The 26,032-nt window shown below is 41.4% G+C and overlaps 1 protein-coding gene across 3 annotated transcripts in view; it reads left to right on the forward strand.

The window, feature by feature from the left end:
• The window catches only part of LOC112566806 (E3 ubiquitin-protein ligase rnf213-alpha-like), a 206,149-nt gene that overhangs the window by 23,891 nt on the left and 156,226 nt on the right, over window positions 1-26,032 (forward strand). For all 3 annotated transcript variants that reach the window (XM_025243173.1, XM_025243172.1, XM_025243175.1), the window contains exons 9-17: window positions 985-1,215; window positions 8,750-8,948; window positions 9,300-9,358; window positions 12,154-12,460; window positions 15,449-15,553; window positions 16,402-16,515; window positions 18,706-18,856; window positions 22,517-22,813; window positions 25,330-25,925. In XM_025243173.1, coding sequence (XP_025098958.1) covers window positions 985-1,215; window positions 8,750-8,948; window positions 9,300-9,358; window positions 12,154-12,460; window positions 15,449-15,553; window positions 16,402-16,515; window positions 18,706-18,856; window positions 22,517-22,813; window positions 25,330-25,925 — 2,059 coding nt within the window. The remainder of the gene's footprint in view (window positions 1-984; window positions 1,216-8,749; window positions 8,949-9,299; window positions 9,359-12,153; window positions 12,461-15,448; window positions 15,554-16,401; window positions 16,516-18,705; window positions 18,857-22,516; window positions 22,814-25,329; window positions 25,926-26,032) is intronic.

Consider the following 26,032-nt stretch of genomic DNA (forward strand, 5'->3'; position numbering starts at 1 on the left):
ACATTGAACTTACACTTGAATCTACACCGAAAGGTGGCTTAACCACTTCATTGTTGTTGATGTTAAAAGGAGACCTGCCTTTCACCCAAAGGAGCTTTTGCGCTTTAAGGGAAGGGGATCTTGGGGGAGTGGGCTGGACGAGGAGAGGGAAGGGAAGGGCTTAGGGATGTGTAGAAGGAGGGTCACGTCTATCTCATGCCACAGGTGTTGTCTACTGTTGTTGGCGCCCTCTTTTCCTGATGTTGTCTAGGAGACAAGTCCGCAATGGTGGTGGTGCACTGTGCTGGTTGCTAGTGAAGAAGCTGTCACTCTTTACGTTCCTTTCACTATTTTCCAACCCATATATTATGTCCAACACAACTCTTTCACTCTGGTTCTGTTCTCTTGATCAATTACTATGTGGCATTTATACCCGGGGTTCATACGGACCCAGCCAGTGGTTAACAATAGAATTTTAATTTGCCATATGATTTTTTCAGATATTTGAAAATTCATTTCATCCACGATGACCACCACTAAAGTGTGAAAGTAAAGAAATTTCAAAATGTTGAGATAAATGTCCATATGAACTTCAGCAGTTGTTAGAGGGTTAAAGGGTTCAGATTTTTGTTTTAGTATTATTATTGTTTTTTTTATTTTGGTTCTAAATGAGTGAAAGAATCTCATATTTCCTATATTTTGAAGGATAGTTTAGATTTATTACATGATTATGGTAGGTCAGCAGTATTATTGATTCATTTTTGGCAATGTTTAAGGTTTTTGCTTTGGTTTTTAATCACTTTTTAAGGGGATGTGGTGATAGACTTAGCACTGCATATGTGCTGTTGGAGTGTAATAAAAGCAAACAAGACAGAGAACAACTCAAACAGGTCTTAGATAAATGTAGACTGGTATTACACATTTTGAGCTTCATTTTACTGTGGAATTAAAAGAAGGAATTACTTTTTTTATATTTCTGTCAATGTTTTTACTTTGCTTTTTTAGGATTTTGGCAGATGTAATTTGTCACTTGATAGACAAGAGTGATGTGGATTGGAGTTTCCAGCCTGACCCATCTTGGCTGTGCTGTGTTCCCCTGCTTCACTTTCTGAGAGGTGCCTCTGACCCTTTCTCAGAATGTCATCCTTTAGTTGACTTCAAGAAGGATACCTGGTGGGGAATTTCAGACTTTGTCAGGCGAAAGAACAGCTTCAAGTTTGCAGTAAAACAATATGGGTATGTTAATTTGATCTTGGTTCTTTGCTGTTTAAGCAGGTGTCTTAGACAAGCGTGAAAGATTGTCAATTTATGTAGACAAGGGCTGGGGAAACTTTTTTCTGCCAAGGGCTATTTAAATACTGTAAAACCTCTCTGTTAATTATGACCCCTCTTAGCTATGATTTTTTAAATATTTTTTACGTATGCATTTCGTTATATAAACATCATCTCTATCATCTCCCTAACCCGACTGACAGTTTGAGCTCTGTTACAACTTTTCGCAAAACTCACGTGTTCCAAAAAAAATCTGAAACAGAATATTTTTGGTTAGCCATTTACCTTATAATATGATTTCTTGCAGAAACCAAATTAAATAAATGAGGTACATATTAAAATAAAGTTCTTCTGTGATGGGTCGCACGCTGCTTCTTCTAGAGACTGCCCGAAGTGGAAGGAAGAGGCAGCCATTCAGCGTGTACGCACGGAATCTGGCGTCTCTTACACTGATGTTTGCCATCGTGTAGTGGGTGGCTCCTCAAGAGCATCTTCTACTGTAAGCTCCATTTCCTACTTGGTAGCCGTTAAAAGATGGCCGTCAACCTCTGTGTCTATCCAGGCAGACATGACCTGGGTCTCTTCTGAGGCTATGCCTCCTCCTTCTAAAAGCTGTGGTGGCACCCGTCATCACAAGCATCTCACACCATACAAACATCACAGTCCAAGCATCCCTTCTCACCTGTCAGAAACACTTTTTTTGTCGGTGTGTTTTTTATTTTTTGATTTGGAGAAGACGTACGACACTACCTGGAAGCAAGGTATTCTACTGGACCTTCATGCCCTTGGCTTCGGGTGTCGTATGCCACTCTTCATTAAGAATTTTCTTTCGCATCGCCTTTTTCAAGTGACAGTGGGGTATATCGTGCCTGATCCTCAGGAACAGGAAATGGGCGTCCCTCAGGGCAGCATTCTTTCTCCTACTCTTTTCAACATCAAAATAGATTCAATCTTGAAATATGTCTGTCCAGGTTTGGAGGCCTTGTTATATGTAGATGACTTTGCTCTCTGCATTCGAGGCCGATCCCTACCATGCCTCGAACGCCAGAGCGGTCCGGTGGCGCAACGGTTAGCGCCTGTCACCAATACAGTGAAGGTTGGCTGCCCTGAGTTCATTTCTCGTCTCGGGCACGCTGATCTTTCTCTGCACGTGGCATCTGTTTACAGGGCTGGCTGCTTGCCGTAATATAGCCTTAGCTGCTGACACGGCGTAAAACACAATTCTTCCCCCCCCCCCCCTCGAACGCCGGCTGCAACTGTGCGTAAACGCTGTACAAAGATGGATGACAGAAAACGGCTTCAAATGTTCTCCTGCGAAGTCAGGATACATCCACTTTTGCAAACTGAGAGGTGTTTCCAAACCCATCTATTTCTGTTAATGGCACGGTACTCAAAGTAGTCCAGGAAGAAAAATTCCTTAGGGTCATCTTTGACCGTAATTTTTTTTCTGTCTCATTTTAAATCTCTACACATTTCTTGTCAAACAACCTTGAACATTCTTCGAGTAGCTGACCATGTCAGCTTGGGGGGGGGGGGCAGACCGCACGGTCCTGCTTCGTCTGTATCGTGCCCTAGTCCGCTCTAAGCTAGACTATGCATCCATCATCTATGGCTTTGTTTGAGAGTCCTACCTCAAAATTTCGATTCTATTCATCATCAAGAGCTCCGCATCTGTTGGTATGCCTTCCGCACCACTCCTGTACAAAGTTTGTACGCAGAAGCTGGTGAGCCTCCACTTTCTCTCCTTCGTTTCAAACTCATGCTATCCTATGTCTTTCATTTAAAAGCTCACCCTGGAAACCTTTTGTACCGTGCTGTTTTTGGACCTCAGCGTGTAGCCCTTTATTACATTGGTACCTAGGAGCAAAATGCCATTATCACTCCGTGTGGCACCTCACCTACAAGCTGCCCGAATAGATATTCAACAGGTAGAGCCTTTCCGTCTACTTTCATCCCTTCCTTTGACCTTTCCTGTTCCAGAGATTCGTCTTGCTCTTACAGCTTTTAAAAAGGGGACACTAGTGACCTCATCTTTCTCCAACATTTTCATGAACTTCTTTCTGACTATCCTGGATTCTGTTCCGTCTTTAGAGACGGCTCCAAAGTCCCAAGTGCTGGTCCGGTTGCTGCAGCAGCAGTTACATCCTGCCAACCGCTACGGGCTGCTTCAGTCCGACTGGCGGATGGATGTTCAATATTCACTGCGGAACGCCACTGGGACACTCTGGGCCAAAATAAATTATGTGCCACTCTTCTCTGTCTTTCTGATCGCCTACCTTCGTGCTGTCCTGTGAGGAGGAAGGAGGTGGTCTTTGCTAGATTAAAGTAAGGACACACCTATGCCACGAAAGGACACCTTTTACGAGGTGAACCACCACCCCTTTGTCCCTGGTGTAGGGTAAATTTTAGTGTGGTACATGTTATGATTGTTTGTCCTGAGCTCCAGACTATCCGTCGGCAGTTTTTAAACAGAAAATTGTGTTTTCTTTGTTTAGGTCCGTCCCATTGGCAGCAGTCTTTACATTTTTAAGGATAGGACTTTACCATCAAATTTAAGAAATGTTATACCCTGGTAATTATTTTTTCTTGATATTTGGTTCGTTGGTGTCCTTGACCCACGCTTTTACATATCGTTTATTTCTTGCGTTGAATTTTTATAGAATGTTATGGTTATATCACTCAGGAGGTTTTTTCCCATAAACGTGTTAAGATTATTTTTTGTCGTTATGCTAAGATTATATTTTGTTGCCGTGATATAGCCTTAGTTGTCTTAAAGAGGAGCAGTTCCTGACACAGTACTTGGTCTTTGTGGGTAAACTGGAGGACTGGTTTGACCACAGCTGTCTGGAGCTAAATGTTGAAAAAACGGACGAGATGGGCTTTGGGAGAGCACACGATGGAAGAGATGGCAGTACCGCTCTCTCCACACTAATCCAAATCAAAAGAAAGCAGGTACAGAGGGCTGCCAGTTTTAAGTACCTACAGTGACTGATGGAAGGCTCTCCTTTAGCGATCACATGAACCAAAGTACAGACAGGCCCATCAAAGTCTGTACCTTTTGAGGAAACTCCGTAGCTTTAACGTCAACTCTCGTGGACTGGAGACTGTTTACAGTTCCTTTGTTGAGAGCATCCTCACATTTAACATCGCCGCCTGGTATGGTCACCTCCTCGTCAAAGACAAGGCAAGACTGGCCAGAGTCATCCACCAGGCAAAGAAATGCACTGGTACACCACAGCTGCCACTTTCTGACGTACCTTCATGCAATCAGAAAGATGGCACATAACATTTCAGACCAAACACACCCTATCCATCCCAAATTTCAGCTGTTGCTTTCGGGCAGGCGCTACAAATTCCACGTGTGCGGAAAGCTGCCTACTAGAGGTCCTTCAACCAACAGCCATCATCATCCTAAATAAAAGGCACAAGGACTCGTAAGGCTGTGTCGTCTACCCTATGGGGTCTAGGCACGTGGGATGGGCGGAGCCTCGTAGTAAGGTCTTGGTCTTTACTACACTCTCGACTACTCGGCCATCCAGGTCGACATAATCAGGTGCGCGATGCATTTTCGCTAAATTCCTAATTAACGTTAATGAACGCTAATTACCGACTCGAGCCAACACAACGCAATTTTAGTGAAAGAAAAAAAAAACTTATTAAGTCACAAGAATAAAAATGCCGTGAGCTTACAAAACAATGAAGGAATCAAAAGAACATGCAAATGAACTACTTCCCTATCTTCGCAGTTATCTAGGGTGTCCCATTAACCTACTCCTTAATACTAATCCAGATACCTACCACGCTCGTACCACTACACAATCACCCACTCTATACGTATTGTACAATACGCAAACACACACCACTTAGCTGGACCCAAGTGCCCTTGCTGTGTAGGATGTACAGTCTCTGATGAACACACACAATTGTCACAGTTGTGTGTGTTGTATGGAGGGCCCTCCCAACGCGACGCAGAAGAAATGATGGCCGATGACCTTGTTCGTCCGTTGTCCGCCACCGTGACGAGAGATGTACGAAGTACAAAATAGCCAACGAGCGCTTCTTGCACCAGTATGCGTCCCGTTTCTGTCACCAGCAGGCCTGAAGTTTCTCCAAGTAGAAATCAGCGCCGGCTCTTGTGACCAGAGCAACGTGTCCACTACGATTGCAGGAGTTGATCGTGGGTTCGCAGGAACAGAGGTCACTCTTCTTTTACACTCAGGTTGGTGAGTGGGCAAACACCTTCTTGGTCGGTCCCTACTCCGCGTCTCTTGTCTGACTGGTAGTAGCTGACAACACGAGGTGGCGAAGACTTGAGCTGTGAAGTCCTCTTTTGATGCTCACCTTCTGAGAGTCAGTAGCGAAAAGCCTCGAGTTTGGGTCCCAACCCAAAAGGAAAACGCTGGCTTGAGCCACACATGCACCCGATTGGTCAGTCATACCACTACGACCAATCACGCATCACCGCTAGTGTGAGACAAAAGTCTCCAGCCTCTAGTAATACGATACGTAATCCCGTCGCCCAATTGTCTGCTTTCCATTCACTAGTGTATCTGCGAGTGACAATATTGTTCTTCTCAAAGACGTAATTAAGGGCCGTATGTTGACCGCCGTGACGTCAGTGGTGACAACTACAGCGTCTCGCATTATGTCGTGACCTTACGTTGTGTCCGTCGTGACGTAAACGGTCAGCAGTCCACTGCCTAGTGATTGTAGGTGATGTAAGCGGCGGTGAAACTTCTCGGCCTTTTGTTGTTCTGACGGTCAGCACCGCCATAGGCTAACAATTCCCCCTTCTGTCAGTCAGTTTACCAGCGCGTCCGCCCGTCTCGTGAATAGAGCAGAAAAGTAAAACCCACACTATAGCCCTATTACTCTTTCGTGACAGGCTGCCATATTATCTGACATCCTCCTTAGGAGGTTCACGTATGTATCTGTGAGAAGGTGTAGTTGTGTATGTGTGCTGAATGTCTGGTATGAGTATACATGTTTGACCAGTATGTTGTATGTATATGAGCTTATATTATGTTTGTATATGTGGTTTGGGTTTGTGAGCAAAAGAAAAATTTCTGTCTTGGACTTCTTCGGACAGACAATCAAGTTTGGTTTGATTTGATCCAGTTCTAGCTAGCTGCCTTCATCCCTTTCTGAATGGGAAAGTTCCTTTCTCTGTATTTGGTAGCTGCTTAATGTTTTCTTTTTCTCTTTTAAAGGTCCTCACAGAGTTCTAGAAAGTCATTCGTGATCCATGGCTATTTCTTATCCCTATGTTGACATTAGCACCTTTTTGATGTATCCAGCGAGGGTGTCAACATCATAGTTCACCAGGTTCAGTTCAGCAAATTTTCCTCCAACTATGAAGACTTGAAGACTTCTTATGTAACATTTGTGTCTTGAAGATTCTGCAAATTCGGAGAGTGTTTCAGAGTCGCTTTGCTTTCAGCTTCAGATTTATTAGAACAAGGTCATGGTCGCTACCTATGTCAGCGCCTGCGTACATCCTCGTCTTGACCTTGTTGATGCTGGATATGAAGCTTCTCGTCAGTAGTATATAGCTGATTTGGTTATGGACCAATCCGCCTGGCGGGGGTGTAGAGTGTCGGCTAAGGTGAGTCTCTAGCTCTGCACAAATTCTAGGAGTCTGATGCCCCTGTCGTTGGTTTTGCCAAGGCCAAAATTGCCCGCCATTCCTACCCATTAATTGTGGGCGTCTGGGCCGACCTTGGCGTTCCAGTCACCGAGTCCAATGAGGATGTCCTTCTTCGGAACTGCCTTCACAACCTTGTCTAGTTGTTGGTAAAACTCCTTCAGTTTGTTGTCTCCATGTGTGGATGTTGGAGCGTATACTTGGACAATGGTGACATTGCGGCACTTAGCTGAGACACGTATGAAGATCAGTCTGCTGGATACGGGTGTACAGTTGATGGCTACTGCTACTTTTCTGTGCATGAGGAAGCCCACGCCCTACTTATTCCTGGCGTCCTCACCACTGTACCGCAGTTTGTGGCCGTCCGTTATTGTTTCCCCAAATCCTGTCTATCTGACCTCTGCCAGTCCCACGATGTCCCACCGGTACCGTTTTAGCTCGTGGTTATTGCCTTAGCTGCTGGCATGATGTAAAACACAAACATTAGATCATGGGTAAGTTGTTACACTTTTCTACACTGGTGTAATGTGCTTACGTTTCACGTGCTAATAGATGTTTCCTCTCTTAGCTTTATTTATGGTTTGGTTTCTGATTTGGCTACAGTAGCACACTTCTCGTTGACCCCACACTGGAACCTGCTGATAGGGAGTATGGTCATTGTTGATCTGGCCCTCGACCGACCCGGCATGTTGTCTGTTTTGCTGTGTATATCCATGGTCCTAACATTGAGCATTATACTCTTGGTAGCGCCCGACTCTTCTCCAAGAGAGCCGCAGCCGGTAGTTGATCTGGTCATGAACACGTAGGCGCTGGCCATTGGCCGGTACTTTTATCCTGGAAAGTTTGGCCTGCTGATGCCGTGTTTTATGTAGGGGTTTACTTCCATAGCTTTTATCTTTCCCAAGGTTTTCCTCAAGGCAGTTGCTGACATGGCGTAAAATTCTAACTAACCAACAAACCATGCACCAAGGCAGTGGGGCTATTTTACCTTGGCTAGGATTGTCGTGCAAAAAAGGCGATGGTCCCCGAGGAAGTGTAAGCGAAAGTGGAGATTATCTAAAATTCATAAAAGTGTGTATTCAGTGATAGATGAAAAAGTCTGGGAGTAAAGTGAGTCAGAGAAACATTATAGTGACTAGAAAACCCATTCAGAAGAAAGCTTTGTGTGTGGCAGTGGCTTCAGGATTTGATGATTTGAAAGCTGGCTCAGAAAATGGATGGAACGTCACAACGATCACCAGGCATACCTAAGCATAATGTATAGATAACAGGTCAAACAGCGAATGGATAAGATAAAGTTTGTTAAAGATAATTGATCAAACTACCAAAGCCACCAAAGACGAGAGATTTACTTTCAAGTAAGAACGAAGGTTAACAAACACACAAAACAGATCTTGTGTACATCTTGTGTACATGAAGGTGAAAACCAGTAACTCCCACTACATGTATTTATTGTTCTTTTTCTGTTGATTATTAAAGAAGCTTAACTCTAAACTGCATTTTTTCTTTGGTATCATTTATATTTATTCATTCCCTGGTGCTTATAAATAAACATCTGTCCTAACTGCCCCTTTACAGGTGTTTAAAATCATGGTTTATGAAATAAAAGCAGACTACTTGATTTTCTTATTAAGAGCCCTCTCTATACAACTGGCCTGTCCATTGTTTTGAGCAGTAAATCACACCAGTTAATTTAAGTTTCCGTAACTCCTTCAGATTAATATTTCAACATCCAAACACAAGCATTGCTAGCAATTTGCGTCGACTCTTAAACTTTGATTCTGTAATATACACATTTAAGGGATCAAGCCAAATAACAGTCTTTTAATCTAAAATATTTGTTTGGCCTTTCAGCATTTATAAGGATTTTCTAATGAGACTACAGCCAAACATTGAGGCAGACCCTCTTCTGATCAGGACTATTGTTGCTTGTCTTGAGTTTGAACCTTTGCTGTCTATGCTGCTTGAGGTGAAGGTTCCTCTAGAGGTCATTGCTGCAGCTCTGATTCATTACATGCAAGCCCCAACATGGTTCAACGTTTCTGTAAAACAAGTATGTCAAGATTATGATTTATTAAAAAACTGTTTTTATTATGAACTATAACTGTAAACAGGCACATTCAATTTTTACAGAAGTAAAGGTAAGGTAGTCCTGTGATCTTACAGCCATTGGAAGTAGAATGTAAAAGCTGTCCCTTATCTCTGTGCCAGTCTTTGGGCCATCTCCTGTCCCTTGCTGGCTTGTCTTTCCCATCAGTCTGTGAAGTCAGGTACTCACTCAACAGCAGGGTTAATTATCTTCTCCACATTGTCACATACCACATACTTGCTTTAAGTATTTCATAAATGAATTTTAAAGTTAAAAATAAGAATGTTTCATCAAAAAGGGAAAATTATATTACAGATGCTTGGTCAACTAATGAAAGGCATGGTGAACCGGTTGGTGGAAATTCGCCTACAAAGGTAATTTGTGGAAAGAATGGACCTGGGTGAGACTGTGTATGTGTGTGTCCTATGTTTTTAAAAACTACTATGTAATTATTAACTCCCCAAAAGTTTAATCATCATTTTTATTCATCATTCATCACTACCAGATGATAAAAAGTCATGCTGGTCTGGTGTGGGTCACTGTGGAGAAAAATTGGATAGATGGACTGTCTGACGAGTTACTTAGACATGTCCTGCATGGAATGACAGTCCACTCCTCATTTGCCAGCTCATTTGCCAGCCAATTCTTCCTTTGTACCCCTTTTTCTCACAATTATTACAGTTAAACTGCGTTAAACTACCTACGGCTTAAACGTCAATACAGAAGTCAAAGATCAATATAAGGTAAAATCTCTTCCATGCCTCAAACGCAATTTTCAGATGTGCGTTAAGGGTGTGCAAAGGTGGGTTACAAGAAATAGCTTCAAACACCTCCGAAGTCTATATGCATCCACTTTTGTAAAGTGGTGTTTCCATACCTATCTCTGTAAAGGAATGGTTCTTAAAGTGGCACAGGAAGTCAAACTTTGTGGAGTCATCTTTCACCGCAAACTATCCTTCCTTCCACATATCAAATCTATACGCCTCTCATGTCAGAAAGCCTTGGACATTCTTCGAATAGTTGGCCATTTCAGCTAGGGGGCAGACCACATGGTCCTCATCTGTATAGTGCCCTGGCCCACTCCAATATGGACTAATCCACTAATCTGTGGCTGTTATCTTAAAATTCTTGACCATATTCATCATTGTGGGCTGCACATCTGTCTGGGTCCCTTTGGCACCCCTCATGTGCAAAGTATGCAGATGCTGGTGACCTTCTACTTTCTGTTTGAAAGCTCACTCTGGAAACCCTGCTTAGTGTTCTGTTTTTCATTCTCGGCATGCCACCCTGTATGCCATTTATGCCAAGAGGCATATATCCATCTGTACCATGCCTCATTTACAGGCTTTTGGAGTGGATATTTAAAAGGTAATGCTTCTTCTCCTGCCAGCTCCTCTGTGGACTCTTCCTTTTCCAGAGATTCATCTTTATTTTACAACTGTTAGAAAAGGTGACCCCAGTGACCTTATATTTCTTCAACACCTGCAATAAATGTTTTTGACCATCACAGATTTTGTTTTATCTTGACAGATGGTGGACCTGTAGCTGCGGCAGCAGTTCTATCCTGCAATCTGCAACAGGCAACTTCAGCCTGACTTGTGTAGCTTCAGGCCATCTTCTTATCCTTCCAGCACACTCATCAATCTTCAGAGCAGAACTTGTTAATGATTTCAGATTCTCTATTTGTTTTCCAAGCTCTTCTTCCTAATAATTTTAACCAAACTCTCATGGTCCAGCTCCATACCATCCTGCGACTCTTCTTTGTTGCAACAAGGACATTGTAATAATTTAGGCCCATAGCCATGCTGACATCCTGAGCAATGTTTCTGTTTCCTGGTCAGTTGCAATCATTGGTGTCATCCGACTGTATGTCTATCGTCACGGCCTATGTTCAATCCCTGTGGTAACGCCACTGGGACATTCTCAGCTAAAGTTACATGCCATCCTTCCCTGTCTTTCTGCCTTATTCTCTCTCACCCGCCTTTTCACCTATACCAGCGGTTCTCAACCTTTTACTTGTGACGCCCCCCTGACGAACAAAGGTACGTCCGCGCGCCCCTCTTAGCCAGCAATGTAAGCTAATTTCACTAATACCGGTATAAGAAACTTTTTAAAAATTATCACCTTCGCGCCCCTTTGCAAGCACGTCGCGCCCCCCTCGCGCCCCACCGTTTGAGAATCGCGGACCTATACTATTTTTCGAACTCTCTCCCTGTAACCTTACAGTTTTATTTTTCCTATCTTCTGTCTACACTGGACTTTCTCTTGTCTTCTTTTCTTGATGCCTTTTTATGTAACTCATTCTCCGTGGACTCCTTTAGGTCCCCTGAGTTTGCCATGCATGGCGACCCGTGTTGGGGAGGATGGAATCATGGAGGTTGAGGTCCCTGGTGGGTTGCGGCCCATCATACCAACACACCTCATCCCCCCGGTCTTCCTAGATGGGAGGTTGGTGTGGTCCGCGCCAATCAATCGGGTGGTCGTGCACTTCCTTATTAGTTTTGCTAGAAGGTTGTGGCTAGGGACAGTCTGGTCTTCGTGCTCGGTAGGCCAGTTCTGCTCGGCTGCATCCCCTTGTTAGACTGTGGTGAGTGGGGAGCAGAAGGAATGAAGCAAATCTTTCATTATGGCAAAATAAAAACAACAACAACAACAACAACAACAAAAACAAAAAAACTGGGAAAAGATCGAGAAAGGGCGATTTTTGTCTGATAGTGAGAATGAGGTGCGAGGCTGCGAGAGTAAAGGCAGTAGAGGGGCCATGAGTATAATACAATACATTGCAAGAAAATCTATGTAGCTTTCATTGATTTCCGTAGGGCTTTCGATTTTTGCAAGAAATGAGCTTTGGGATTTGTTAAGTAAGAACAATATACAGTATCATGCAAATTATTTGCATCAATCAAAGGTATGTACGGAGTAGTTAAAACAATGGTGCGAACTAGAGCTGACTTTACTTAAATTTATGTTCATGAATACATTGTTAGCGTTTTTAAATAGCTCTTTTATTTGTGGTCTAAAATATCCTTTTAAAAATCATCATGTTAAAACCTTTATATGGTTCAGTACATCAAATGAAATATCTGCTTGCTTCTTCACTTCACCTCTTTATTTTGAAATATTTCTTTTTTTGTTTTTGCTATATGATTTTTGTCTTCAATTTTAACAGAATTGAAACAATTAGTACATTCAAGACAAGAATGTGCCAGGCTGAGCTTGCTGCTTCATTGCATCAAGAATTCTTCAAGAATGATTTCAAACACCATTTTGAAGCTTCACTTATGCTAGACACAACTCGTATGGTACTCCTGAGCATTGATCACGCTGCAGCAATGTTGGAGACATCACAAGATGCTACTGGAACTCTGAAACATCTTGTCACAGATGTTATCAGCAATATGTGCAAGTGGATGAAAGAACATTTCAAGCTGAATCTTCCCAGATATGACAAAGGGAAATTGCCTGGACATTTAAAGGTGTGTCAGAAAGGTTTAATTACTTTGCTTTTGAAGATGTTAGTAATGTAGGGGGTGGACCAAAAATAGGTATACAGAAGTGCTCAAAGTGTCTCTCATAAAATTGCAATATTTCTGAATCCTGTCACTAATACTGCACTCTCTCCTGACTAAATCGGTGTAATATACCTACTTTTGGTCAACCCTGTATTTTCTTTTTGTGCTGTAAAAGTTTATCATAGCCTACAGAGAAAAAGTTGTTTTTATTTCTTTATAAACTATAAATTACATGGCAAATGAAAATAGCCTTTGATGCAGCCTGCGTGTTAGCTCACAAACTGATCTATGACAATAAGATTCCTAATAATTATCATTCATTGTTCATGTTGAAAGTTCTGATATCCCAAATCCTGTTCTCCCCTGTAGGCCTGGCTTCTCCTGTTGAGTGTGAACATCCAGCCTCTCTTTCAATAAAAAGATATTTCTTGAGTATATACTAGATAAAATATTTTTTTCATTTAAAATCTAAGCGACAAACCTCCAAAGGGGTTTTTTCCGATAGGGGTAGTGGATAGCCAAGTGGTTAGAGAGCTGGCAACTGAACTGAGAGGTATGCTGGTTTCAAACCCGAGTACAGGCCTGATGAGAAGCGGGGACGGGGAATCTGCTGTACCCAGGCCCACGGCTGAGGGGGGCCTAACTTTGGTCAGTTGATTTGTTTCCTTCTTCTTTTCGTTGTCTTTTCAAGAAAGTTGTGAGGAAGGAATACCCAAGCATTACACAGGTAGATGTTGAGTTTCAAGTCTGTATAGGATACAATTTCCAGGTCTAAGGTAGGCGGGCCTTGGGTGGGAAGCATGGTCAGCGGTATCATATTCTCGCTGGACGCGCTTTTAGTCGGACGGCCGCTTGACATGAGAATTTATTGCACATGAACGTCTAGAAGAACGGTCGTGTATTGAGATTGCTGGATTTATGTGTCACTGTGGGAGCCTGCAAGCAAACCGAAATTGACAGTGAAGAGGTAGGTATGTTACTGATGTGTGGCCACTCTGTGAACCGAGAGGACTTGGGCCCGCAGCTGGCGCTGCAGCCTCTAAGCGAGAGGTCAAAGGTGCTTTTTTCATCATTACGAAGCAGTGAAACTTTCTCTTCCAGTTACTCCATCACCCAACAACTACATTAGTCTACACCAGGGGTGGGCAAAGTACGGCCCATGGATGTCTTTGGACAGGCTTGATCGTCTGCCAAAATGTGAAATGCACTTGATTTTATTTTAAAAAATCAGCCTAGGTTGATTTGATTGAAATTTATTTTATCAAATACAACAACGTTAGAAGACTATTGATACAAACATCTCTGTTATTAAACGTCTGCACTGTGGACAATTGCTCGTGCAGTGCGCAGATAGAAAACTTCTGAGGCCCTTTACCGATGGGACATAAAACAGTTCGTCGACCGACCCACAAAAGTAACCCCACACCGATCCCTCAACTCTTCAAGGGAAGTAGGGATGGAAGTCATTATGAAACCTGACCTTGCTGGGATGTCAGAACTTGACATCAAGGCAGAACTGGCATCCCAGCAAGGTACACGGCAACGAATGACCTCCATCCCCCTTTCCCTTGAAGAGTTGAGGGATCAGTGTGGGGTTATTGACATCAAGGCAGAACGGATATCCCAGGGGGTCACAGCAGTGCAGGAAGTCATCCTAAAGAAGGACGGGAAATCTGTATCTACAAATACACTCTTTATAACTTACTGTTTGCCCAAAATACCTGACCCCAGTACAAAGTTTGTCTTCACATGCTTTATATAATGTCAGTATTTCAGACATTTTCATAAGTATAACAAATCTGAAAGAAGTTCAAAAAAGGCATTCTCAGGGCTACAGCTATCTTGGGTATCAGATCATGAAAATGTTTAACACCATCAGCAGAACAAAAGACATTATACTTCATTACTTATTTAATTATGTCAGTCCCTAATGGCTACGTAAGGGTGGGCTAGTCGTACAAGAACACAACAAAGTTCGAAATTGCCACACAACTGTAGATTTTATTCAGAGTTTCACTCAGCGGCTGGGCTGCCGTCTCTCCATTCTCACTTCCAAACCAAAAAGCCCCTCTTCATTGTAAAGCTACACTACTTATTCTATCGCAGTCGAATGTTCCAGACAAGCGCAAACGGAGAGGCAAACAAATGCTATACAACAAAGTAACACAAAATCATAACATATTTACATTTTGTTTTCATATTTACATCTTGTGATCATCTTCTGCGAACACTTATTAACAAACTAAAACGCTATTTGCTCATTGTAGCTCTATTTTTAAGAATGGTTTATTTTTGTCTGACCATTGCAGTAAATGTCATTTTTTTCAATCCTTGCTATCTTTGGCTATTTTATCTTAAGTTGTAAATCAGTTTTCTTTTTTTAATGAAGTATGTTGCGCTTGTCTCGGTGACCGCGTTGCGCTGAGAAGTGGGAACCCTCGGAAATACCCATGTATAGCGAGCAGTGGAGCTTGGGAGCGAGCTACACATGGGCTCTTTCCGTCTACCGAGCGCGCTTCAGAACCGATAATAGCAATGCGAACCGGTCAAAGGTTTTCACCACAATCAACTAATCTGCCTCTAACTTGTCAAGTGATTTGTGGATTTTTTTTCACTTCACAAATTATCTTTTCTCCACTCTCTTAGTCTCCCATTAGCAATCATTCCTGCTAGGACTTAACTGTCATCTTACTCAGAGTCATTATATCTAGATCGCAGTGTTGCATGCCTAACCTTAACATTTTATATGTTACCTAACATAGTTTAAAGTATCAAGGGAGGATGTGGTACGAAACAGATGAAGAGTAACCATGGATGTGGACTATTTGTTCTTTATGTAATGTGAACACCTGGAGCCCTTTGCTCCACTGGGGGTGATTAGGAACAAGAAGAAATGTGAACACAACTGGACTATTGTAGAATCAATTTCATCTACACCGTTTTCTTCCCCAGATGTGGGCTTCTTTGATCGCAACTACCGATGACATCCTGTGCACGCCATTGAAACATGAAATGAAGAAGATGATTACAAACTGCTTCGAAGATGAGCTCAAACAGGTATTGCTTAGATACAGAACCTAAGTGAAAGTGATAATTCATTCACTTTGTGTTGCATATATATATATAAGTGAACCCGAAGGCATTACACTGCACTATATTGCCTTTGTGCATGCAGCTAACATGCAACTAATGTATGAGAAAGTATAACTAATAATAATAAATGCAAGTTTGTAAAACACATGCTCACACTCCTAAGGAGCATGCTCTTAGCGCTTAAGAACAAGAATGAAATATGGACAGCATATGAGGGACAAGAAAACAAATAACATATGAGCTATAAAAGAATAAACACCTGTACAAAACAAAGAATAAAATCAAATACAGAAAACACAAAGAGGAACCAAATAACAAGAACAAGAGCTGAGAGTAACATGATATTACAAAAGGAATGGTGTGAAAAAGGACTAGCATTATGGGAAAGGTTGCTAGGAGTAAGTTTTACGGAAGAGGTGTGTTTTCAGTGCACATTTAAAGGATTCAATAGTGGGTAGGTGGCAGATGACTAAATAAGGGGGAAATAACAGGCCTTTAAGGAATGCATTTCCAATGAATTTGTTCTACCTTAAATTGAGCAATTAACTGAATATTTTCTGCAGTCTTATGCACCAGTATAATCTGTTGCAGTCTGTGTGCACTGTAGTGCTGATGGCATCAGTGCTCTGCAATGCAGTAATTTACTGGCATGACTTCTCCATTTTTGAGAGACCCTTTTTTTCTGCTGTTTATCAAATGAGGCAGGCATTTTCTCACTGAAAGAGAATGCTATTGCAAAAAGGTTATAGCTCTCATGGCTGCTTATTTTTTTTAAATACTATGTCAACATGTAATGTTATTTTGTGTTTCAGATGTGCTCAGAAAATAAGTTAGATGTATTTCTGAATTTGCGGGATCAGGTGGCCCCCTCATTTGGGGGACTTTTGCAGAAGCTTGCCTTTGAGGCTCTGGATGATGCATTCAAGGTGAGGAAAGCTTTAATTTCTTAGTCGTTTTTAATTTAAAAAAAAATTAATTACACGTGCCAGAAGACTGAATTTTATCTGTTGTGCTTGAAGTTTAGGTTTCATGCATCAGGCAATGAGTAAAACAAAAGCAAGGAAAAACACAAGAGTTACATTTCTTTATTGATAAACAGGGAAAGGAAAAAATTAATACATGTAACGGGAGTTATTATTTTCTACCTTTACATGTTGCAGATGTATACAAGATTTGTGTGAGTGTAAACCATTATTTATCTTATCCGAAACTAAATCCGTTATTTTATCAACTGCATTTAAAAAAACTGTAGCTTATCCACTTGGTGATTAACTTGATAGATGACCCTTTGACTTTTAATTCTTATGTTCGTCTACTTAACTGGCAGCTATTGTTTTCTTCTTCATGATGGTAGGGTATCACACCACACGGTTTGATGTGCGCATTCAATACGAGATTGCTTTGTTGTGAAGCTTCCCCAACAAGAGCGCTAACATATTTTTAAAAAACTAAATATTTAACAACAGATTTTTAAAAAGTCTCATTACCACACTCCTCTCTAGAATGTCACAACATACGCTACGCTGTTTTACACTTCGCCATCACACTTGGTAATTCAAAGTTCGTTATTTCCGTACAAAAACACAAGGTCCACTGGATTACGCTGCAACATTTCACTGAATAATACATCAATAATACACAGAATAAAGTTTCTGCTAACGATGTCTCTGCCCGTAAGGATGCTTATACATGTATATGTGAGGCAGGGACTAAAGTCGCTAAACACTCCCCTTAGTGCAGACCTGGGCAAACGCCGGCCCGCGGGCCGGATCCGGCCCGCCTCCTGTCTCTGACCGGCCCGCCCGCTGGCCGCCCACCAGTAAATATACTATATATACAGTATTGGATAAAACTGAGTTAACTATATTAGTCCGGCCCTCTAGAACCATTCCAGTTTCTCATCCGGCCCCTTGGGAAAATTAATTGCCCACCCCTGCCTTAGTGGTTGACGGCTGCGGGCTGCCCCAGGGTGGCGGTCCACAAATACGGTCGAGGACACATGTCTGTGGTGATGTGTCTATGGGCTACAGCACAACGCTGACTTCTCAAGATGGTCCGCGCGGTGACTGCCGCTAGGTTGCGGTCTGATAGCCCTCAGGGTACGCGGTTGCTGACAGCGTACGGTGGAAACCCCCTTTTTTTTACAACACATCAGCTGCCCAAATTAAGGCTCAGCACAGGTGTTTCAGCTTACGGACGTGTCAACGGTTCTGTTTCTCAGTGATCTCACACCCCTTCTGGCCAGCCTCTCGGTGCTCGCACGGTGACCAAGCAAAAGCCAACTACCCATCAGCCCTAAGCTGTACGCAGTCGGCCTTAAACTCCCACCAAGCTTGACACTGGGTGAACTAGATATCCATTTTTTCTGCCTGCATGGCAGTAGGAGGTAGTTTTGGTAAACAAAAAGCACCACACATTCCTACTTCTTAAGAATCCAAATCATTCCAGTTTGTCATTAGTGTTAGTGACACTACATGTGATGCATTTTTTCAATACATCTCCCAGTTTTTTTCCAGATAGCTCATTGGGTTTTTTTTGTGGTGTTTAGACCTGACCTGCCAGCAAGTGTTTTTTTCAAAAAGAAACAAATAACCCTAGTAGCATTGGGAACAAAAAAGGAGGGGGGACATCTGGGTTCCATATGGCAAATCGGTCTGGGTCCCATCTGCGAAACCGCAAAGTGATTTTTGAAGGGGCCCATGTTAATTTTAGCAGGTAGAACACAGATAGATCTCAGTTAAATTATTAAGATTTTTTTTTTCCAGATATTATTGGTATTTTTAGGTGTTTTGGCATATCCTGGTTTACATTGTTTTAAATCAGGATATGCGAAAATTCCTAAAAATACCAATAATATCAATTACATCAAAATAACCTTATAAATGCCAAACAAATGGATTATTAATGAGTGTTTTGCAATAATTACACAAGAATTAGCAAAAATGTGCACAAAAATACAAAATGTTACAAAAAGCAAACATGATTTGTCATTTACTGACATTTATTGAAGTAGAAATGTCAGCAAACTGAAACTTTTTTTTGGTGTGAATTATCATTTTGAATGGCAGTGCTGTAGTGAAAGAAATATTGATGATAATGTTTATATTTGCTTCCAGTCAAAATCAGAAGCTCTGCATGATGTGCGCCTGATAAGTCTTCTGTCAGTTTTCTTGGAAAAGACATGGGAACAAAGAGTGAAGTCTGACTCGGACATGTTGCATTTCATTATTACATGGGAACCCATGATCAATTACATCCTGAAATTTGGTACTTTGTATATTTTCACTTTTATGATATTAGCAGTTCATGGAACTATTGTGACATGAATGACTGATTTTATTTGTATATGTGAACCCTTTCGTTTTTTGTTTTTGATGGGTTCTCATATTTATATTTCGCTATTCATTATTGTGTGTTGTGAGTGGTAGTGGTGATGGGGATTTATATTTTATGACAAGCCAGCAACAAAGGCAATATCAGGGCAAAGACACCAGCCTTGTAAATAGATACCACATGCAGAAAAAACTCCTGTGAGATCAAAACCGAGGTAGCCAATCCTCAATGTATTTGTGACAGGCGCTGACATTACCTTGTGCCACTGAGCTGCCTCATTGTGTGTCGGATGGAATGAACATTTTAGTTGTATATTTTGCTTCATTTGAATACTGAGACAGATATTACTCCTTGACTGAATTAAACTTGTGTTTTCATGTGTACATTGAAATCAGAACTTTTTAAACACGTGATGGAACATGGAAAGACATCAAAAACAACATGAAGATATAAGTATAAGTACTCGCTGATAAATAAAAGTAGGGTCTCTTGTGAACTCCAAGGTCAGATGAGTGTAGATGTGTAACAGATAAAAAAAGAAAACAAATAAGAGATTAAATTATATTGATAACAGGCCTGACTCTTCAGTGCTAGGTTTTTGAGTGATAAATTTTTCAAACTTTTCCCAGTATCCACAAAAAGGAACCAACGACTGCTAGTCCAGATAGTTTTAGGTGCTATGACAGGCCAACTGTTTGGTAGATTTCATTAATCAGCACCAGAATTAAGTGCAGGTTTTGAGGTTCTTGTTTTTCATACTAGGGTTGAACACCCAGCCTCTCTCCAGTTGGGTGACTAAGCTGGCCCACTCCTTTCCCTTATGCACTTTTTTTTCTCTCTCACTGGCCTTTCATCTGAAACATCTCCCTGTCATACTATAGTTTGACCTTTTCTATCTTCTGTCTTTACTTGTCTTTCTCCTACCTTTTTCTCATCAACCTTTCCTTTGATACAGTTTTTGCTCTGCGACTTTCTTTACGCCCCCTGTGTTTGCCATGCAGGACAACCCATATCAGGGTAGGATAGGATCCTTGAGGTTGAGGTTCCTGATGGGTTGCGGCCAATCATACCAACACACCTCTTTGGCCCGGACTTCTCCTAGACAGGAGGTTGGTGTGGCCCACACCAATCAGCAGGCTGGTCGTGCAGTGTTTGCTAGAAGGCTGTGGTTGGGGTCATTCTGGTTTTCGTATTCCTTCTGCTCGGATCTCCCGACAGGACCTTGAGGGTCTTCTCACCCAACTTCCTTCTCCTGTCCTTTTGGGAGACTTTAATGAGTGGTGCTTCGACTGACCATAATGAGAGTTGTTGGGAGGATTTTCTATGGAAAGTGATTTCTGCTTCTGAAATCATGGCTCAAACACCTTTTGTTGGCCATATAGCAGCACAGTGTCAACAGTTGATTTGTCACAGGTCAGCCCAGCACTGTTATTAGATTTTAACTGGGCTGTACATTACGACCTGTGCGGCAGCGATCACTTTCCTATAATTTTACAATTTTGAACTAGTCTGGAGCAGGACAATAATCTTAAAACGTTGGGTGGAATCTAAGGTAGATTGGCTTGTTTTTCAGGCGCTCTGTTCCCCCCGACTCTTCAAGTTCCAGTTCTAATTTAGATAATTCTAGTAATCAAAACCACCATTTAAAGATTGTTACAAGTGTTTTAGCTGAAGTAGCTTCGGCAACCATATCGACCTTGGTTTACCAATGTGTTCACGATGGCTTAGAAAGACTAGAAGGTTCAATGCCTTGATTTCCGCAATCCTACTCTGGTAAACGTACAGAATTTTGAACTTAGCCGAGAACTAGGATCGATACATTTTTATACAGGCAAAAAAATCGCGTGGCAATGTTTTGTGTTCTGATTGTCCTCCCATAACACTTCCCAAGTAGGCGGCCTTGAGGAAGATAAAGGGAAGATTTCAGGCTGGCTTGATAGGTCTCCTGCGGTCTCTTTCCTCAAAGAGGCACTGGTTTTTACTAATTTCTTGGAATCCAACATTGCTCACGACTCCTCCTCTTCGCACTACTCTCCAGATTTCCAGCGCCTGAAATCTGTTCAGGAATCTTCTGGCTGTGACTTTTCTTCCGATAACTTTGAAAAGTACATTCTACCCTTCTCTCTCTCTAAACTGCAGCAGGCCCTTCAGAAGTGCAAGGACTCTACACCGGGCCCAGACATTTCCTATCAGCTGGTGACTCATTTTCCACAGGTCTCTCTCCTTCTACTTCTAGATATCTTTAACTTTATTTCGGTGTCCTGCTGTTTCCCTCCCATTGGAGAGAGGCAGTCGTGCTACCCATCTCAAAGCCTGGCAAGGATCATTCTGATTCCAACTCTTACCGTCCTATCGCTCTTACTAGTTCTCTGTACACAACTCTAGAATGCATGGTGAATGCCTGACTCATCTGGTATCTCGTTTTAGGTGTGTTATTTGGAGAAGGCGTACGACACTACCTGGAACCAAGGTATTCTGCTGGGTCTTCACGCCCTTGGCTTCCGTGACTGTATGCCACTCTTTATCAAGAATTTTCTTTCGCACCGCCTCTTTCAAGTTCAAGTAGGGTCTATCCTGTCTGATGCTCAGGAACAGGGCAGCGTTCTTTCTCCAACTCTTTTCAACATTAAAAAAAGATTCAATCTTGAAAACTGTCTGTTCATGTTTCGAGGCCTCGTTATATGTAGATGACTTTGCTCTCTGTATTCGAGGCCAGTCCATACAATGCCTGAAACGTCAACTTCAACTGTGCGGAAACCCTGTAATAAGATGGTTGACAGAAAACGGCTTCTGGCCATGGTGTATCAGGTTTTTTTTACAGCAAATATTTTGTTTTGCTTTGTTTAGGTCCATCCAATTGGCAGCAGTCTTTAGAATTTTAAGGACGATAGGACTCTAACATCAGATTTAAGAAATTTCATGTCTTGGTTTTGTTTGGTTTGTTGGTGGCCTTTATGGTCTTCAGCACTCGTTTTTACACTTTATCCACTCTTTTACATTATTGTTTACTTGTTGCGTTGGGATTTAAGAAGGTAATGGCTTTATCAGTTGGAGGGTTTTTTCCCTAAATTTTTTAAGGTAAGATAACTTTTTGTCGCCATGATAAAGCCTTAATTGCTGGCACGGCATTAAACACAAACAAACAAGTATTCGTATCACAACCTTTGTAATATTACATTTTCTTGCCGTGGTATAGCCTTAGTCTCTAGCATGACGTAAAACACAACCAACCAACCTTACGAGACATTCAGGTTAACAATCCAGTAAGTCTAATTTGGAGACTTTGACATTTGCAGGTTTTCTTTCAGGAGTTTTATATGTGACGTTGTGCTTAAAGCTTAGCCATTCACCTGTATTCAGTTGCTGTATACCATAGCTGTAGACCATAAACAATAATAATTTCCATGGAACCACAAAAGGGAAAAAGACGTACATTCACACTCCTTGTTACAGTGTGCCTTATTCATTGTTATTAGATACATGTATTTGAGATTAATTTTTAATGTTTATTTTAAATATTTCTACATATTTTAGTTGCTTTTGTTAATTTTATAAATTTAGATTTTGTTTTATACTTTGCTTATTTTTTATCAGGTGACCATGAAAAGCAGAAGAATCTGGGATCAAACGCTGTCCATTACATCACAACAGCACGCATTTGGCTTGAGAAAATATTTGATTCTCTCATTGAAGGAAGCATTCAGATACGCATATTACAGGATCTGATTGACCACAAGGAACACTTCCTCGCTTTAGTAGAAGCAACTGGTAGAGACAAAGCACTGGCCCAACATTCTCTTGCTGTCCGTGAGCGTGAACTGAAAGTATACACGGACACAAGTGTAGACCTAGATAAAGTGTTTAGATGCTACCAGGAGATGCTGAACACAGGTGAGCCGTTCTTTATGTCACGATCACCTATTATGTGTGCATTCTTTTATAAAATTTAAATGATTTTTCAAATATACTGTTCAGATGTATATTATTGCTGAAAACTCATGATGATCCAAAAACTATACTTAGTTTGCTATGAAATTGCATTGCACAGCAGCTGTAATAGCTAAACAAGGCATATTTTAAAAACAAAGCAAAACCAATAAGTAAATGTAGTATCCTTAATTGGAAGGGTTTGGGTGTATGATTCAGATGTACTCTTTTTAGCAGTTAACCTCAAACTTTTAAGAACTATGCTTTTTATGGAGGGGGCGGTGGTAATTCGTGAACTCTTTACAATAAAACCTCTGATGTGAAGGCGCCTTTCATTCAGCTACAATTGTTACTCCATGACAGATGTCCTCTCATCAGAGGTTTTCACATTTTTAAAGCTAGGATGAGCAAAGTTTTGCATCATCTATGGCTCTGCTCAAGCGTCATACCTCAAAATTCTCGATCCTATTCACCATCAAGAGCTCCGCATCTGTTTGGTGCCTTCCACACCACTCTTGTACAAAGTTTTACGCAGAAGCTGTTGAGTCTCCACTTTCTCTCCGTCATCTGAAACATGCTATCCTACGCCTGCCGTTTGAAAGCTCACCCTGGAAACTCTACGTACTGTGTTGTTTTTGGACCACAGCATGTTGCCCTGTATGTCATTCATACCAAGGAGCAAAAACCATTATCACTCCATGTAGCACCTCGCCTACAAACTGCTGGGGTAGATATTCAACAGGTAGAGCCTCTTTCTCTACTTCCAGCTCCTTCTTGAACCCTTCCTCAGATTCGTCTTGATCTTACAGCTTTTAAAAAAAGGGGACCTTAACGTCCTCATTTTTCTCCAGTGCTTTCAGAAACTTCTTTCTGACTATCCTGATTCTGGTCTATACAGATGGCTACAAAGTTTCCAGTGGTGGCCCTGTCGATGCGGCAGTAGTTCCGTCCTGCCAACCACAACGGACTGCTTCAGTCCAACTGGCGGATGGCTGATCTTTTTTCACTGTGGAACTTCATGCCATTTTGCTAGCCTTGCAGCATGTTCGCTGCTCTTTGAATCACAACTTTTTGATTATTTCAGACTCTCTTTCTGCCCTCCAAGTTGCTTCTTTCGTAAGGACATTGTTTTTATTGGGCTCATGTCCATGCTGGTATCTTAGGCAATGTTTGGGCAGACTAGGATGCGAAGGCTGCATGTCATTCTCCTGGTAAATTACACTTGCTGGTATCACTATAATGTAAACCTATCTTTTCGGCCTACGTTCAGTCCTTATGGCAACACCACTGGGACACTGGGCCAAAATAAACTACATGCCATTCTTCTCTGTCTTTCCTATTGCCTACCTTCGTGCCATCCTGTGAGGCAGGAAAAGGTGGCCCTTCCTAGATTAAAGTTAGGACACACCTATGCCATGCAAGGACACCTCTTATCAGGTGAACCACCATTTTTTCCATGGTGTAAAGGCAGTTTTAATGTGGTACATTTGATTGTCCTGAGCTCCAGAGTATCCGCTGGTAGTTTTTTTTACAACAAATTCTTTGTTTTCTTTGTTTTGGTCCGTCCCATTGGCAGCAGTCTTTACATTTTTAAGGACAATAAGACTGTGCCATCAGATTCAAGAAATTTTATGCCTTGATAACTGTTATCTCTTGGTTTTTCAGGTTGTTGCTGGCCGTTTTGGTCTTCACTACTGGTTTTTACACTTTATCCTTTGTTACATATTGTTTGCTTCGTGGGTTGGTTTTTAAGAATGTAATGGTTATATCATTTGAATGGTTTTGTCCCTAAACTTTTTAAGGTAAGGTTACTTTTTGTCGCCATGATATATCCTTAGTCTCTGGCATGGCGTTAAACACAAACCATGATTCTTTGTGTTGGTTTTTGTTAAGAATGTTATTATATTACTAGGGATATTAGCATCTCAATCTTTTAAAGTAATATTACTTTTCCTTGCCATGATATGGCCTTAGCTCCTGGCACGACGTAAAACACAAACAATTGTGATAAAGCCTTAGTTGCTAGTATGGTATAGAATACAAACATCAAAGCTGTCTTTATTCTTTTTCTGATGTAGCTCTTCACTATTTTGTACCTGATTACTGCTTCACTCTTGATCTTTCTCACTTTCTTTAAGGCTTTCATTTGATCCCAGATATTTAGAATTCATGACCAATAGGCAATTCCTTTTCTTGTGCCTTCCTGACCCTTTTCTTCTGTTGAAATAGGTACCTGTAACATTTCTAGTGAGAATATCTGCATGACAGTTCACTCCTGATGCCTTTGATGACTTTATTTTTTGTCATTCATTATTTTATATTGGGTTTTCTCCACAGTGAGTAAATAGCATAATTACTTTTGTAGTGATGTTTATTTGGAATGAAAATTGGTGTTGTTTGATGCTTTTCAAACGAATTGAATGTTTACTGTTTACCATGGACAAATGTTTTAAATGAAAGATTGTTTATGTTTATTTCAGGTGATGTTCACGAAGTTGATAAGTCCTTGAGAACCTTGCAAAATGGTGCTAAAGAGATGTCACTGAGTGATGTTTGTGAGGTTGCCAAGCCTGATGATGTCAAAACAGTTGATAGCTACATCCCCAAAGTTAATCCTTGGAGGATTCCTGATGATACTCTTAAGCTGTTACCAGATGTCAGCAAAAATATGTCATGTCATATTTTTCAAAAAATATTTGCTGAAAATGCTAAAAGGCTAATGCTGAAAGCTCTGACATTTTGGGAAGCATTCCAGAGAGTGTGGAATGAAGCTGACCAGGAGTGGAAGGTCTTGCAAGAGGAACTGATTAGTGGCTCCATCTCTTTGCAACGTATAGAGAAAGTGTTTAGTTTTTTCTGCACAGATGGAAGCAGCTACAGGTATGATGATCTGAGAAAACAGCTCGAGTTCTATGTGTCCAGAAATGCAAAAGACTGGGTGGATACAAGGATCAAGCAGTTCAAATGCTACATTAGCATCAAGCAACATGTGAAGGCAGCAAGAGCCTTGCTGAAAGTCAAGCAGGCCTGTAAAATACCAGGAACCTTTGATGACATAGAAAAAATTTTACGTCTGGTATGTTGCATGTCTATGTATGTGTGAGTGGGGAGGGTGTGTGTGTGTGTGCATAAATGTACACATGCAAATAAAAGAATAAAAACTTATTTATTGGCCAAGTGATT

Source organism: Pomacea canaliculata, linkage group LG6 (assembly GCF_003073045.1).
Source record: "Pomacea canaliculata isolate SZHN2017 linkage group LG6, ASM307304v1, whole genome shotgun sequence".
Taxonomy (NCBI): domain Eukaryota; kingdom Metazoa; phylum Mollusca; class Gastropoda; order Architaenioglossa; family Ampullariidae; genus Pomacea; species Pomacea canaliculata.